The sequence below is a fragment of the Xyrauchen texanus genome, unplaced genomic scaffold, assembly GCF_025860055.1.
Source record: "Xyrauchen texanus isolate HMW12.3.18 unplaced genomic scaffold, RBS_HiC_50CHRs HiC_scaffold_314, whole genome shotgun sequence".
Classification (NCBI taxonomy): domain Eukaryota; kingdom Metazoa; phylum Chordata; class Actinopteri; order Cypriniformes; family Catostomidae; genus Xyrauchen; species Xyrauchen texanus.
The window spans coordinates 1-16,271 of NW_026266282.1; the positions used below are offsets into that span (position 1 = coordinate 1).

The 16,271-nt window shown below is 40.4% G+C and overlaps 1 protein-coding gene across 1 annotated transcript; it reads right to left on the reverse strand.

The window, feature by feature from the left end:
- Window positions 1-14,853: 14,853 nt before the first annotated feature.
- On the reverse strand, window positions 14,854-16,008 carry LOC127642041 (claudin domain-containing protein 1-like). The gene is made up of 4 exons (XM_052124777.1): window positions 15,928-16,008; window positions 15,404-15,740; window positions 15,197-15,304; window positions 14,854-14,897 (listed from the first exon to the last, which is right to left on the reverse strand). Exons 2-4 carry the CDS (start codon window positions 15,696-15,698, stop codon window positions 14,854-14,856), a joined length of 447 nt encoding a protein of 148 aa, XP_051980737.1. The 5' UTR covers window positions 15,699-15,740; window positions 15,928-16,008.
- Window positions 16,009-16,271: the final 263 nt, after the last annotated feature.

Here is a 16,271-nt window from a genome sequence, read left to right on the forward strand (position 1 = left end):
GTTGGCCATTCTTGGTTTGAGGGTTCCTGTTGACCTGCAGTATCAATGTACCAAATTAGAACGCTTTTGACCAGAAAACGAAATTTTGGAGTAGCCTGTAGCTCCCTAAGGGCTTAATGTGGGCCACACTTGGTATGTGGGTTCCTGTTGGCCTGTAGTATCAAAGTACCAAATTAGAAAATTTTTGACCAGAAAATGGGAATTTTGGCTTGTCCTGTAGTGCTCCCTAGTGGCGTAATGTCGGTCATTCTTGGTTTGTGGATTCCTGTTGGCCTGTACTATTCTTGTACCGAATTAGAACATTTTTGACCAGAAAATGGGAATTTTGGTTTGTCCTGTAGTGCCCCCTAGTGGCGTATGTCGGTCATTCTTGGTTTGTGGATTCCTGTTGGCCTGTACTATTAATTTACCAAATTAGAACATTTTTGACCAGAAAATGGGAATTTTGGCATGGCCATTCTTTGCACAGTACTTCAGAGTGATGTCATCTTTAAGCATGTTAGGTTTGAAAAACCATCAGTCAAAATTACATTTGATTTATTGACACGTATATATTGTTAAAATTTGGACATTTACATAAACACGTCCCTTTCAGCCATTTTGTATCGTATTCATTTTTCCTAAGTAACGTTTTCAAGGATGTCCATTCTACACATGTGTACCAAATTTCAAGTCAATTGAGCTACGGTTCAGGAGAAGAAGAGTTTTGTAGGTTTTCGCAAATTTTCAACGTACGGGAAAATCCATCATGGCGGAAGTTATGGGTTCTTGAGGCTTTTTGTTCCCCATGAGGAATGAGGCATGTACACCAAATTTCAGAAGATTTGGACAAATGGCGTGGAAATTGTATCACTTTGAATTTTGTTTTTTGGGCGTGGCCTGTAGCGCCACCTATGGGCGAATGTGGGCCATTCTTGGTTTGGGGGTACCTGTTGGCATGGAGTATCAATGTGCCAATTTAGAAAATTTTTGACCAGTGACTTTTGAGCTATTGGGGCTCAAGGAGAAGAAGAATAATAATAATAATAAATATAGCTGCAAGCAGCAATGCGGATTCCTCCTCAAAATGGCAAATCATTTCAAATTGATCAGTAGAGGGTTGGGGTTAAACCCTCTCAATGGATGAATCCAAAAACATGTATTTCTGTCTGAATCCTAAACGAAACATTTTCAGTCTACAGGAAAATCCATCATACCTTATGGATCCTTGAGGCGCTTTTGTTCCCAATGAGAAATGAGGCATGTACACCAAGATTCAAAAGAATTGGTTAAATGGCGTGGAAATGGTATCACTTTGAAAATATTTTTTGGGGCGTGGCCTGTAGCCTCCTATGGGCAAATGTGGGTCATTCTTGGTTTGTGGGTTCCTGTTGGCCTGTAGTATCAATGTACATAATTAGAAAATATTTGACCAGAAAATGGGACTTTTGGGAATTACCTGTAGCGCCTCTAGGGGTGAATGTTGGCCATTCTTGGTTTGAGGGTTCCTGTTGACCTGTAGTATCAATGTACCAAATTAGAACATTTTTGACCATAAAATGGGAATTTCGACGTGGCCTCTAGTGCTCCCTAGGGGCTGAATGTTGGCCATTCTTTGTTTGTGGGTTCCTGTTGGCCAGTAGTATCAATGTACCATATTAGAAAATTTTTGACCAGAAAACGAAATTTTGGGAGTGGCCTGTAGCTCCCTAATGGCTGAATGTGGGCCATACTTGGTTTGTGGGTTCCTGTTGGCCTGTAGTATCAATGTACCAAATTATAACTTTTTGACCAGAAAATGGGAATTTCGGCTTGGCCTCTAGCGCCACCTAGTGGTGAATGTCGGTCATTCTTGGTTTGTGGATTCCTTTTGGCCTGTACTATTAATGTACCAAATTAGAACATTTTTGACCAGAAAATGGGAATTTCGGCATGGCCTGTAGTGCTCCCTAGAGGCTGAATGTTGGCCATTCTTGGTTTGAGGGTTCCTGTTGACCTGCAGTATCAATGTACCAAATTAGAACGTTTTTGACCAGAAAACGAAATTTTGGAGTAGCCTGTAGTGCCCCTAAGGGCGAATGTGGGCCACACTTGGTATGTGGGTTCCTGTTGGCCTGTAGTATCAAAGTACCAAATTAGAAAATTTTTGACCAGAAAATGGGAATTTTGGCTTGTCCTGTAGTGCCCCTAGTGGCGTATGTCGGTCATTCTTGGTTTGTGGATTCCTGTTGGCCTGTACTATTAATTTACCAAATTAGAACATTTTTGACCAGAAAATGGGAATTTTGGCATGGCCATTCTTTGCACAGTACTTCAGAGTGATGTCATCTTTAAGCATGTTAGGTTTGAAAAACCATCAGTCAAAATTACATTTGATTTATTGACACGTATATATTGTTAAAATTTGGACATTTACATAAACACGCCCCTTTCAGCCATTTTGTATCGTATTCATTTTTCCTAAGTAACGCTTTCAAGGATGTCCATTCTACACATGTGTACCAAATTTCAAGTCAATTGGAGCTACGGTTCAGGAGAAGAAGAGTTTTGTAGGTTTTCGCAAATTTTCAACGTACGGGAAAATCCATCATGGCGGAAGTTATGGGTTCTTGAGGCTTTTTTGTTCCCCATGAGGAATGAGGCATGTACACCAAATTTCAGAAGATTTGGACAAATGGCGTGGAAATTGTATCACTTTGAATTTTGTTTTTTTGGGCGTGGCCTGTAGCGCCACCTATGGGCGAATGTGGGCCATTCTTGGTTTGGGGGTACCCGTTGGCATGGAGTATCAATGTGCCAATTTAGAAAATTTTTGACCAGTGACTTTTTGAGCTATTGGGGCTCAAGGAGAAGAAGAAGAATAATAATAATAATAATAATAATAAATATAGCTGCAAGCAGCAATGCGGATTCCTCCTCAAAATGGCAAATCATTTCAAATTGATCAGTAGAGGGTTGGGGTTAAACCCTCTCAATGGATGAATCCAAAAAACATGTATTTCTGTCTGAATCCTAAACGAAACATTTTCAGTCTACAGGAAAATCCATCATACCTTATGGATCCTTGAGGCGTTTTTGTTCCCAATGAGAAATGAGGCATGTACACCAAGATTCAAAAGAATTGGTTAAATGGCGTGGAAATGGTATCACTTTGAAAATATTTTTTGGGGGCGTGGCCTGTAGCGCCTCCTATGGGCAAATGTGGGTCATTCTTGGTTTGTGGGTTCCTGTTGGCCTGTAGTATCAATGTACATAATTAGAAAATATTTGACCAGAAAATGGGACTTTTGGGAATTACCTGTAGCGCCCCTAGGGGTGAATGTTGGCCATTCTTGGTTTGAGGGTTCCTGTTGACCTGTAGTATCAATGTACCAAATTAGAACATTTTTGACCATAAAATGGGAATTTCAAGTGGCCTCTAGTGCTCCCTAGGGGCGTAATGTTGGCCATTCTTTGTTTGTGGGTTCCTGTTGGCCAGTAGTATCAATGTACCATATTAGAAAATTTTTGACCAGAAAACGAAATTTTGGGAGTGGCCTGTAGCGCCTCTAATGGCTAATGTGGGCCATACTTGGTTTGTGGGTTCCTGTTGGCCTGTAGTATCAATGTACCAAATTATAACTTTTTTGACCAGAAAATGGGAATTTCGGCTTGGCTCTAGCGCCACCTAGTGGTGAATGTCGGTCATTCTTGGTTTGTGGATTCCTTTTGGCCTGTACTATTAATGTACCAAATTAGAACATTTTTGACCAGAAAATGGGAATTTCGGCATGGCCTGTAGTGCTCCCTAGGGGCTGAATGTTGGCCATTCTTGGTTTGAGGGTTCCTGTTGACCTGCAGTATCAATGTACCAAATTAGAACGCTTTTGACCAGAAAACGAAATTTTGGAGTAGCCTGTAGCGCTCCCTAAGGGCTGAATGTGGGCCACACTTGGTATGTGGGTTCCTGTTGGCCTGTAGTATCAAAGTACCAAATTAGAAAATTTTTGACCAGAAAATGGGAATTTTGGCTTGTCCTGTAGTGCCCCCTAGTGGCAAATGTCGGTCATTCTTGGTTTGTGGATTCCTGTTGGCCTGTACTATTCTTGTACCGAATTAGAACATTTTTGACCAGAAAATGGGAATTTTGGCTTGTCCTGTAGTGCCCCCTAGTGGCGTATGTCGGTCATTCTTGGTTTGTGGGTTCCTGTTGGCCTGTAGTACCATTGTACCAAATTAGAACATTTTAGACCAGAAAATGGGAATTTCGGCATGGCCTGTAGCGCCCCCTAGGGGCGAATGTTGGCCATTCTTTGCACAGTACTTCAGAGTGATGTCATCTTGAAGCATGTTAGGTTTGAAAAACCATCAGTCAAAATTACATTTGATTTATTGACATGTATATATTGTTAAAATTTGGACATTTACATAAACACGCCCCTTTCAGCCATTTTGTATCGTATTCATTTTTCCTAAGTAACGTTTTCAAGGATGTCCATTCTACACATGTGTACCAAATTTCAAGTCAATTGGAGCTACGGTTCAGGAGAAGAAGAGTTTTGTAGGTTTTCGCAAATTTTCAACGTACGGGAAAATCCATCATGGCGGAAGTTATGGGTTCTTGAGGCTTTTTTGTTCCCCATGAGGAATGAGGCATGTACACCAAATTTCAGAAGATTTGGACAAATGGCGTGGAAATTGTATCACTTTGAATTTTGTTTTTTGGGCGTGGCCTGTAGCGCCACCTATGGGCTGAATGTGGGCCATTCTTGGTTTGGGGGTACCCGTTGGCATGGAGTATCAATGTGCCAATTTAGAAAATTTTTGACCAGTGACTTTTTGAGCTATTGGGGCTCAAGGAGAAGAAGAATAATAATAATAATAATAAATATAGCTGCAAGCAGCAATGCGGATTCCTCCTCAAAATGGCAAATCATTTCAAAATTGATCAGTAGAGGGTTGGGGTTAAACCCTCTCAATGGATGAATCCAAAAACATGTATTTCTGTCTGAATCCTAAACGAAACATTTTCAGTCTACAGGAAAATCCATCAATACAGACCTTATGGATCCTTGAGGCTTTTTTGTTCCCAATGAGAAATGAGGTATGTACACCAAGTTTCAGAAGAATTCGTTAAATGGCGTGGAAATGGTATCACTTTGAAAATATTTTTTTGGGATGTGGCCTGTAGCACCTCCTATGGGCGAATGTGGGTCATTCTTGGTTTGTGGGTTCCTGTTGGCCTGTAGTATCAATGTACATAATTAGAAAATATTTGACCAGAAAATGGGACTTTTGGGAATTACCTGTAGCGCTCCTAGGGGTGAATGTTGGCCATTCTTGGTTTGAGGGTTCCTGTTGACCTGTAGTATCAATGTACCAAATTAGAACATTTTTGACCATAAAATGGGAATTTCAGCGTGGCCTCTAGTGCCCCCTAGGGCTGAATGTTGGCCATTCTTTGTTTGTGGGTTCCTGTTGGCCAGTAGTATCAATGTACCATATTAGAAAATTTTTGACCAGAAAACGAAATTTTGGGAGTGGCCTGTAGCGCCTCTAATGGCTAATGTGGGCCATACTTGGTTTGTGGGTTCCTGTTGGCCTGTAGTATCAATGTACCAAATTATAACTTTTTTGACCAGAAAATGGGAATTTCGGCTTGGCCTCTAGCGCCACCTAGTGGTGAATGTCGGTCATTCTTGGTTTGTGGATTCCTTTTGGCCTGTACTATTAATGTACCAAATTAGAACATTTTTGACCAGAAAATGGGAATTTCGGCATGGCCTGTAGTGCTCCCTAGGGGCTTAATGTTGGCCATTCTTGGTTTGAGGGTTCCTGTTGACCTGCAGTATCAATGTACCAAATTAGAACGCTTTTGACCAGAAAACGAAATTTTGGAGTAGCCTGTAGCGCCCCTAAGGGCGTAATGTGGGCCACACTTGGTATGTGGGTTCCTGTTGGCCTGTAGTATCAAAGTACCAAATTAGAAAATTTTTGACCAGAAAATGGGAATTTTGGCTTGTCCTGTAGTGCCCCTAGTGGCAAATGTCGGTCATTCTTGGTTTGTGGATTCCTGTTGGCCTGTACTATTCTTGTACCGAATTAGAACATTTTTGACCAGAAAATGGGAATTTTGGCTTGTCCTGTAGTGCCCCCTAGTGGCGTATGTCGGTCATTCTTGGTTTGTGGATTCCTGTTGGCCTGTACTATTAATTTACCAAATTAGAACATTTTTGACCAGAAAATGGGAATTTTGGCATGGCCATTCTTTGCACAGTACTTCAGAGTGATGTCATCTTTAAGCATGTTAGGTTTGAAAAACCATCAGTCAAAATTACATTTGATTTATTGACACGTATATATTGTTAAAATTTGGACATTTACATAAACACGCCCCTTTCAGCCATTTTGTATCGTATTCATTTTTCCTAAGTAACGCTTTCAAGGATGTCCATTCTACACATGTGTACCAAATTTCAAGTCAATTGGAGCTACGGTTCAGGAGAAGAAGAGTTTTGTAGGTTTTCGCAAATTTTCAACGTACGGGAAAATCCATCATGGCGGAAGTTATGGGTTCTTGAGGCTTTTTTGTTCCCCATGAGGAATGAGGCATGTACACCAAATTTCAGAAGATTTGGACAAATGGCGTGGAAATTGTATCACTTTGAATTTTGTTTTTTTGGGCGTGGCCTGTAGCGCCACCTATGGGCGAATGTGGGCCATTCTTGGTTTGGGGGTACCCGTTGGCATGGAGTATCAATGTGCCAATTTAGAACATTTTTGACCAGTGACTTTTTGAGCTATTGGGGCTCAAGGAGAAGAATAATAATAATAATAATAATAATAATAATAATAATAATAATAATAATAAAACCATCAATTACAATAGATTCCTCCTACGGAGGAATCTAATAATAATAATAATAATAATAATAATAATAATAATAAAACCATCAATTACAATAGATTCCCTCCTACGGAGGAATCTAATAATAATAATAATAATAATAATAATAATAATAATAATAATAAAACCATCAATTACAATAGATTCCCTCCTACGGAGGAATCTAATAATAATAATAATAATAATAATAATAATAAAACCATCAATTACAATAGATTCCCTCCTACGGAGGAATCTAATAATAAAACCATCAATTACAATAGATTCCCTCCTACGGAGGAATCTAATAAACAAATAGTTGGTTTTGAGAAGAAATAAAGTGAAACCATATAAGCAATATAAGAAGGAACATAAGCAAATAATAAAATAAAAGAATAAGAGAAAATATAAGTTAAGAAAATAAAGAGGATAACAAAAAGATTAAAAAGAAATAAATAAAATATAATAAATAAATATAAGGGAAAGAGATAAGAAATAAAAATAAGTATAATAAATATATAAATAAGTATTAGTAGTAATAAAATATTTAGTTTATTTAGTTGGATGTTATCCAGAAGTATAGTTGATAAGACTCGGATAAATGAGCACAATTGTTGATTTTTTCATTCTCTCTCTCACAGTACGCTGGAGACTGAGTACTGGGAAAGAGAGAAGGGAGGGGCTGCTAGAGCGAGAATAGGGAGCTGTAAAGGGAGGGCTTTGAGCACACACACAAGAAAAACAGAACAAGACTTTTTTCCTTGTCTCAGTTTTCCTCCTGAAACAATAATTCTAATGTGGTGGCAGGGTGAGGGGAGAAAAGAAATAGAATTAAAAGATTAATAATAGAAACACAGGGAATTAGTGATCATTTCTGGAGTTATGAACAAATTAAATACAGTCCAACATTTTAAGGTGATTTTTAATAGAGAGAGGAGAATTAGCACCAATGTAGAAATTGTCTTGAACAGAGACCCAAAATGGATGTGACAGCTGTGGGTGGAAGTACATGAGTTTTAATATAAGTAGTAGTAATAGATATAGCGATCAACCACTGTAAATAATGAGTGTTTTTTTTATGGAAATAAAAGTGAGAGAGGGATAAAAAGAGGAGAGCAAAAGGAGGGACAGAAGTAATAGGTTTGTTTTAGTATAATATTTTTTGAGAGCTCTGTGTTTATAAAGGCCTTGTGTTTGTAAAAGTGTGAAATGTTCTGTGTTTGTGAGAGTATCTGTGTCTGTGTTTGAAATTATGGGAAGTATGACTGAAGTGTGATTGCGTATGGAAGTGTATATGAGCCCTATAAATATCCATCCAGATAGAGAGGTTGATCCTTTGCTGCGTAACTAAAGAGGAGTAGGTATGCAATTTACATAAAAGAAAATCTATTTAGGCTATTTTCAAACTTCCATCAATATAGAGGAACAGGACCAAGAAGGTGAAGAAGGAGAGAGACAGGAAGAAAGTGATCGTCCTGTTGAAACAGATACAGAAGCAGCTGAAGGAAATGAAACAGGCCAACAAGCGAAGTCGTTCAATGAAACGCTGTAGGACATGGAGGAAAGAATGGAAGCTCAAGGAGGTATTAGTGTGGATGATGCTGTTGCTAACATATTTGGGACAGGTATTGCCTCCCATACAGGGCCTACCGGAGAGGAGATCAAGGAAGGCCCAGACTCTCCAGGCGAAGGACCATCACAAAGACCATGAGATTTATAAACCACACAGATGAGGCACTGGAGGCGTTAGGACACCAATTAGCAGCAACTAGTAAAATGGCATGGCAAAATCGTCAAGCACTAAATTGGTTATTGGCAGATAAAGGAGGAGTATGTGTTATGTTTGGAGCAGATTGCTGTACATACATACCAAATAATACATCCCCAGAAGGAGCTTTTACCCAGGCAATGAAAAACTGCATGACTTACGAAAGGAAGTTAAAACTAATGCAGGGAGAGATCAGATGTTTGGGAAATGGTTTGATGATCTTTTTGGTTCATGGAAGTTAGGGTTAATGAAAATAGGTATAATAATATTTATAGGACTGACCCTATTTGCATTATTGTTTTGTTGTATTATACCCATTCTGAGATCAATTATGACTAGAACAGTGGCTAAGCAAATGGTGACTGTTTCAATGCTACCACCGGGAACAGGGATAGAAACTAGATACTGTACCATTGGGACAGGATTGGATGAACTTGATGAGATTTACTGAGGAACAATCCAGAAATAACACTGGAATTTAAGGGGAATTTTATTTTTGAACACTTTTCTCATGTTTTTGATAGTAAGGGAGATAGCATGACTATTGTACTTTCATTTTACTTAACAGAATAGATAGCAATTCAAGTAAGGAGTTAGAGGGTGTTTTGTTTATTATTTTTCACATATTCCCCTATTTTTTCAATGTAACCAATTACTTATAATAATTAATGAAGAATATCTTTATTACAATGTACCTAATCAAGCAGAAATAGTATTGCTGATGATTATGTTTAAGAAAAATACACATGTGAAGTAATTGCCAAGAGAAGACATGCAAGAGCGACATATGAAGTAAGGAGCGACGAGCACCTCAGTGCTTGGCTGCAAGAGCAAATAGACTCAACTGGTGGTTTAAAAACCTGCTGTCTGCTCCAACACACCACCAGATAGCACTCCAGGCTACCGGAATTGTCTGTGAGTTCCTCTGGCAATGATGGATAACTATTACTATGTTACTTTTACTAGTGTTTTGTTAAGCTTATATGTATATCTTCTGTTTAATGGATAATCAATTGTACTCACAAGGCTTTACAATTGCATGCACATGCTTATTACAAATGAGTTGATTTTTGTCACCCACCCCCAGGAACAGTGATAGCTAGAGGACTGGGATCTTTTACTTCCTCTTTGCCAAGTGTGGAGGGAGATGTTTGGTCTCAAGTCCTGCAGAGTGCAGCCCCATATAGACAGCATTGGATAAAGGACTGGTGTAGCCTGCTTTGGCTACAAAATGGAATGGGATTGGCTGGCTTGTGTGACTGCACTCTGGATTGAGGGACATAATGTATGAGACTTTTTATAAGTCTCAGAGGAGGGGATATATAGTGATATTTTTGAAAACAAGTGTATTTTTGAACAACAAATGTATTCCTTTATATTCCTTTAAAATTCTTTCAAAAACATGTATTTCTGTTAACCAGTAGTGTTTCTGTTGACCACTAGTATTCTGACATGTATCCTTGATGTATTCCTTAAGATAAGATGTTTACAGCAATAGTCTGACACTATCCTTGATGTATTGCTTAGGAGATCTCTTGTTCCTGGCATAATGTAGTGCCTTGATGCGTTAAACGCCCTGATGCGTTAAATGTTTAACTAGTTTGTATTTTCATAGAGGAACAGACAAGGCCCTCATTGTAAGGGTCTGCTGAAATGGAGGTGAAAGCTGCATGATAAGGACAAGGTTGTATTACACAGATGTTTCTAAGATTGATGTATTCTGTACCACGAACTGCATGTGTCCGGGGTGGATGGGGGCACCAGCTAATGTATGGTTTTAAAGGGATGGGCAATTAGTGAGGGAAATAAAACATATTGGTGGCGAAGGAAGGAGACAAGGATAATAAATCTATTGGTCAGAGATAATGGGCAAAAAGATAACAAAAGGTATATAATTGAGAACTTAGGAGGATAGAGTCAGAACAGACAGCTGGCTGGTCTCATGTTTGTTGGTGTTCAATAAACTGCAACTTTGGCATCTGGAACTCACGACTCTGAGAGTTTTCTTACAACTTAGAGAGAATCAACCGACTTTCCACGACAATAGCAGGTTGGATGACCTGGGGCTGAGCAATCTGAATGTCAGGGAATGTGAAGTGTCTCCCTTTTGGAAAAACAAGCTCGTTGACCTAGTTGAGAAATATGAGTGTGTGTTTTCCAGGCACAGTTTGGACTGTGGCGAAGCAAAGGGATTTTGTCATCGTATCAGAGTTACAGATGACAGACCCTTTCGTCTCCCATACCACCGTCTCTCTCCTGCCCATTACTTGAAGTTGAAAGAGACTTTAGATGAAATGGAGGACAAGGAAATTATAAGGAAGTCAAGCAGTGAGTTTGCTTCACCATTGGTCTTAGTGTGGAAGAAAAATGGTGAATTAAGGGTGTGTACTGATTTCCGATGTTTGAATGCACGCACAGTGAAGGATGCTCATCCTCTTCCTCACCAAGCGGATGTGCTTGCGGCAATGGGTGGGAATGCATACTTTAGAACCATGGATCTGACTTCTGGGTACTATAACATCCCATTGCACGAAGATGACAGGAAGTTCACGGCGTTCTGTTCACCACTGGGGCTCCATGAATATAACAGATTACCCCAGGGACTCTGCAACAGCCCAGCAACATTTATGAGAATGATGCTGACTGTGTTTGGTGACCAGAACTTCTTGAGCCTTCTTTGTTATTTAGATGATTTATTGGTTTTCGGGAAGACTGAAGAAGAGAGTTTGGACAGGCTTGAGATGGTGTTTCAGCGTCTTAAAGACCACAATTTGAAATCGTCTCCTTCAAAATGTAGGTTTTTGAGGAAGTCTGTAAAATTTTTTAGGTCATATTGTGTCTGAAGAGGGGGTGGCCAGTGATCCAGCAAAAACTGATACCATTGTGAGCATGTCTGAGAGAGATTTGATGGAGAGTGATTGTGTTACTCCATCAGCAAGTAAAATCAGGTCCTTTCTAGGTATGGTGGTGTACTACCAACATTTCATAGAAAATTGTTCTATGGTGGCTAAACCCCTGTTTCAGCTTTTGACAGGACAGAAAAGACCTAGACTGGGGAGAGGTGGGAAACGACTGAAGAGAAGTCGTACACTTTCTCCAACGGATTGGACTGATGACTGCAGAGCGGCTCTGGAGAGTTTAAAGTCTGCTTTGGTGAATCAGGTCTTGCTTGCACACCCAGATTTTTCAAAGCCGTTTCTGTTGTCTGTGGATGCCTCTACTAGAGGGCTTGGAGCCGTTTTGTCGCAGGTTCAGGAGGGATGTGCTGTGGCAAGACCTATTGCCTTCGCGTCAAAGTCTTTAAATCATGCGCAGTCGAAGTACCCAGCACACAGACTTGAGTTTTTGTCGATGAAGTGGGCTATTTGTGATAAATTCAGCCACTGGCTGCGGGGACACAGGTTTACTGTGTGGACTGATAATAACCCACTTAAGTACATTCTCACAAAGCCCAAGCTGGATGCATGTGAACAACGGTGGGTAGCGAAGCTGGCGCCTTATGATTTTGATATTCAGTATATCCCTGGGCCGAAAAACGTTGTGGCAGATGCATTAAGCAGGGAACCATTTGCGACTTCGAGAATTTTGCACAGACTGACGAGGACACCTTATGACATTTTGCTGCATGAGGCTGAGTCCGTTGCTGTTGAGCAGGTGCAGGACATGTTCCATCTTTCGTGTGAACGTCCTAATGGCGAAGCGGTGCATGGGCTATCAGAGCCTACAAAAGTAGGTACAAATGTATATGTTGGGTCCACTTACCTTTCTGGGAAAGTCTCTCACCAAGATTTGTCTGCTGTTCTTCATTCTCACCATAACTGGGAACATGGTGCAGCCATTAGAAGTATGTCGTATGTTCAGCACTTAAAGAGTTTGACGGACATAGAGCAGAGTGAGCTCTGTAGCCTTACCCATGATGAATTGCTGGAAAAGCAGAGTCAGGATCCTGTGCTTGGTAGAGTAATGTTCTTTGTGGAGAGAGGAAGACGTCCGTCTCGCAGAGAGAAAGTGTTGGAGTCTAAAAGAACGGTGAAAATACTACGCCAATGGGGTAAACTTACCTTAAGGTTGGGTGTTTTGTACAGAGTTTCTAAGAATCCTGAGTCTAAGAAAAATACTTACCAGTTTGTGGTGCCAACAGCTCTTCGAGGTACTGTTCTGAAGGGGGTGCATGATAACGCTGGTCATCAGGGTCAGCATCGCACACTATGGTTGGCTAGGCAGCGGTTTTTATGGGAATCTATGGAGGTGGATATTAAGACATATGTCAATGAGTGTAAGAGGTGTATTTTGAGTAAGAGGCCTGAGCCAGAGGCAAGGGCTCCGCTCGTATCAATTCAAACGAGTGCCCCTCTTGAAATGGTGTGTATTGACTTTTGGTCAGCGGAGGATTCCAACAACAAAACGATAGATGTGTTAGTGGTCACTGACCATTTCACAAAGCTCGCTTGTGCTTATGTATGTCCAAACCAGACTGCGGAAGCTGTTGCACGTGTCTTGTGGAACAAGTTTTTCTGTATTTATGGGTTTCCGGGTCGAATACATTCCGACAGGGGTGCAAACTTTGAGAGCTCCCTTATCGGTGAGCTGTTGAGATTGTCGGGTGTGGGAAAATCACACACAACCCCATATCATCCCATGGGTAATGGACAAACTGAGAGATTCAATCGTACGCTGGGTGATATGATTCGTTCGCTGCCTCCAAGATCTAAAGTCAAGTGGCCGCAGATGTTAAACACACTTACTTTGGCGTACAATTGTACAAGACACGAGACCACTGGGTTTTCACCATTTTTCTTGATGTTCGGCCGAACACCAAGATTACCTGTGGATATTCTGTTTGAAAATGTTTTGTTGAATAGTGAGACCATTAATGTTCACAAGTATGTTCAGTCTCTTGAGAAAGATTTGAGGGAAGCAATGGTAATCACACAAGAACATGCAAAACGACAGCAAGCCAAACAAGCAGAGTATTATGATCGAAAGGGTAAAGGGCATTCTCTTGAGTTGGGTGACCGAGTACTCCTTGCGAATAAGGGTGAACGCGGGAAAAAGAAGTTAGCGGACCGATGGGAAAATGTGGTGTATGTTGTTGTGGGGAAAAGGGGCACACTGAACACTTACCAGATAAGGAATCCTGGGACAGGTCGTACCAAGACGGTACACCGTAATCTATTGATGCCTGTCAATTTTCTACCGGTACCAGCTTGGAATGATGGTAGTGATGTTGATGATGATGAGGTCGAAGATTCCACCGTCTGTGTATCATGTGACGGAGATGATCAAACTCAGAGCGATGATCGAATCTCTCGCTGGGTGTCTGATCTTAATGCTGCGACAGACGTAACAAAAATAAAGTCTGTGGAGTGCTCTAATGCTGATCAGAGTGATGCAGTTGGTAACATGCTTGTGGAATGTGACACTGAGACAGACGGAATGCCTGTGCGTAAGACCAATTCAGACAACTTACCCGGCTCTACTTTGTCTGTATGTTCATTGATTTCTGATGATTTTTCTGTATCAGCAGTTCTAAGTGATAAGTGTGATTTTGAAGCTGATGAGTGTACTTCAACTGTTGCTGAAACTCCTATGACAATGTCAAGTGTGCAAGATCAGAGGAATGAAAGAGTCTCTGGTATACAAAATGGTTTTAGGTCAAGATTTGGGAGACTCATCAAGCCAGTTGACAGACTTATACAGACAATGTCTACACAGAGAGTATATGTAATTCATGACATTTAAACCTTTAAATTAGAAAGAACAAAAAGGTTTGTAAAAGGGTGGATTAACAAAATTTATTTCTTTGTTTTTTTTGTTTTTACTAATCACGTTTTGTGAGTGATGTAATTTACAGGTACATTGTTGGTGTCATAAGTAGAACTATGTAAAAGGCATAGTTTTCTATGGGTATTTTGGGGATTAGCTACCCCTGGGATACCTTAATCTCAAAAGAGATAGTTTAGAACTGAAGGGATCTAAAGTGATTTCAGAAATGGTGACATTGTTAATTTGCTAAGACTTTGTATGTACTTCATAATCTGGTGTAAAAGAGTGGGGGTGGATGTAGCAGGGATATGTTGTTACACCAGATTATAAATCATTTTTGTTATTTTATTTTGTTATTCTTTTTAAGTATTATTATTTGTTTTGGGGTCTTTTATTTTGAAAGAGTTTTGCAGGTTCTTATGAAAGGTAATGATCTCTGTATGCACGTCGGCTGACGTCATACGTAGGTGAGAGATTAAAATAGCAGCGAAATCAGAGTTCGTCCTCTATCCTGCAAAGCTATTAGATAGGAGAGGCAAGATAATATGTTGCAGATAACGATGCCTGTCTGTTTTTGCGTTTTATCACACAGGTGCTATAATTAAATCACCTTTGGCACGACCAGATTTGTGTGGAAAATTATTTATTAAACATATTATAGAATAAATATAACACAACGTAGAGGAACAACCACTACATGTCCTTGTTTCCTAAGAGGGTGGAGGAAGGAAATGAGAGGGGGTGGCAAGAAAAGGAAACCAAGATGCACAAATTCTGAAATTAGAAAAATTTCGAACCAGTGTGTGTGTGTAACTCACATGTTCGTATCATGTCTTCTCCACTGTTGTGGTTTCCTGGTTCTTTGTATTTTGGTGTGAACTGTTGTGACGGAGTGAAACTTACACACTCCAAAACCATCTGTGTATCTGAACACAACAAACACAACTGTGTAAACATAAACACACACTCTGTGTGTGTGTCACAATAATCTTAAGATACAATAATAGTAATAATAGATTGTGTACCGGGTTTCTTGTACCAGTGCGCGTCAGGGTGCGTCTGAACGCATCTCCACCACAGTCCGAGCGTTCCGTTCATGCGGAAGAGCGCGTCACTCGCGGTTTTCTCGTCGAACTCTCCATCCAGAAACTCTTCCTGCAGCGCGCGCAGTTCGGTGGCGTTGTGCTCCGCGTGCACCGGCGGGCTCGTGTACCGGTACCAGTGGGGCGAACCGACCGACACCGACAGATATACAGACGCCAGGACGCTTAAAACAGCAGCGATGACCAGAGCTGTGGCGTACCGGTTATCCACCATCATTCCACAGTACAGACGCACATTCACATCAGACGCGTTTGTTTCCTGTCAAAATCAGACGCATTTAACTTGTCTATCATTCACATCAAACGCATTTAACTCCAATCAAAATCAAATGTGTTTGTTTGTCGTTCAGATCAAACGCGTGTAGCTTTTCCTGTCCTATTTTCCGTCCATCTACTTCACGCCATCAATCAGTGTGTAAATAAAGAACAAATGAAGGATTACTCACTCGCTCATCAGAGTGTCTGCGTTTATATTGATGTTTTCATCAGAATAAACGCGTTCATATGACGATGAATGAACGTCTCTTGTTTAAAGGCAGATTTGCACACAAATCCACGCGTTTTCCTACAGCACGGGTTTATGGGTAATGTAGTTCACTACAAGAAACGCGTCAAATACAAATAAAAAATGTCATCAAATGAGTAAAGTAACCAATACATATTTAAATGGACAAATGTGTATTAGAATAGGCGTTTTTGGTGGTTGTAGAGGGGTATGATGAGGGGTTTGAGGAGGACTGCACTGACTGGTATCTCTTGTCTCCTGGCTGTTCTGTCTGTCTATGAACCT

Excerpts from the sequence above, each read along its gene's own strand:
- LOC127642041 (XM_052124777.1), bottom strand. The coding sequence starts at position 15,698 with ATGATGGTGGATAACCGGTACGCCACAGCTCTGGTCATCGCTGCTGTT. Across the intron at positions 15,305-15,403 it reads GCACTGGTACAAGAAACCCG|ATACACAGATGGTTTTGGAG; the intron begins GTACACAATCTA and ends TGTTGTGTTCAG. Across the intron at positions 14,898-15,196 it reads AGAAGACATGATACGAACAT|CTTTGCAGGATAGAGGACGA; the intron begins GTGAGTTACACA and ends CCTATCTAATAG.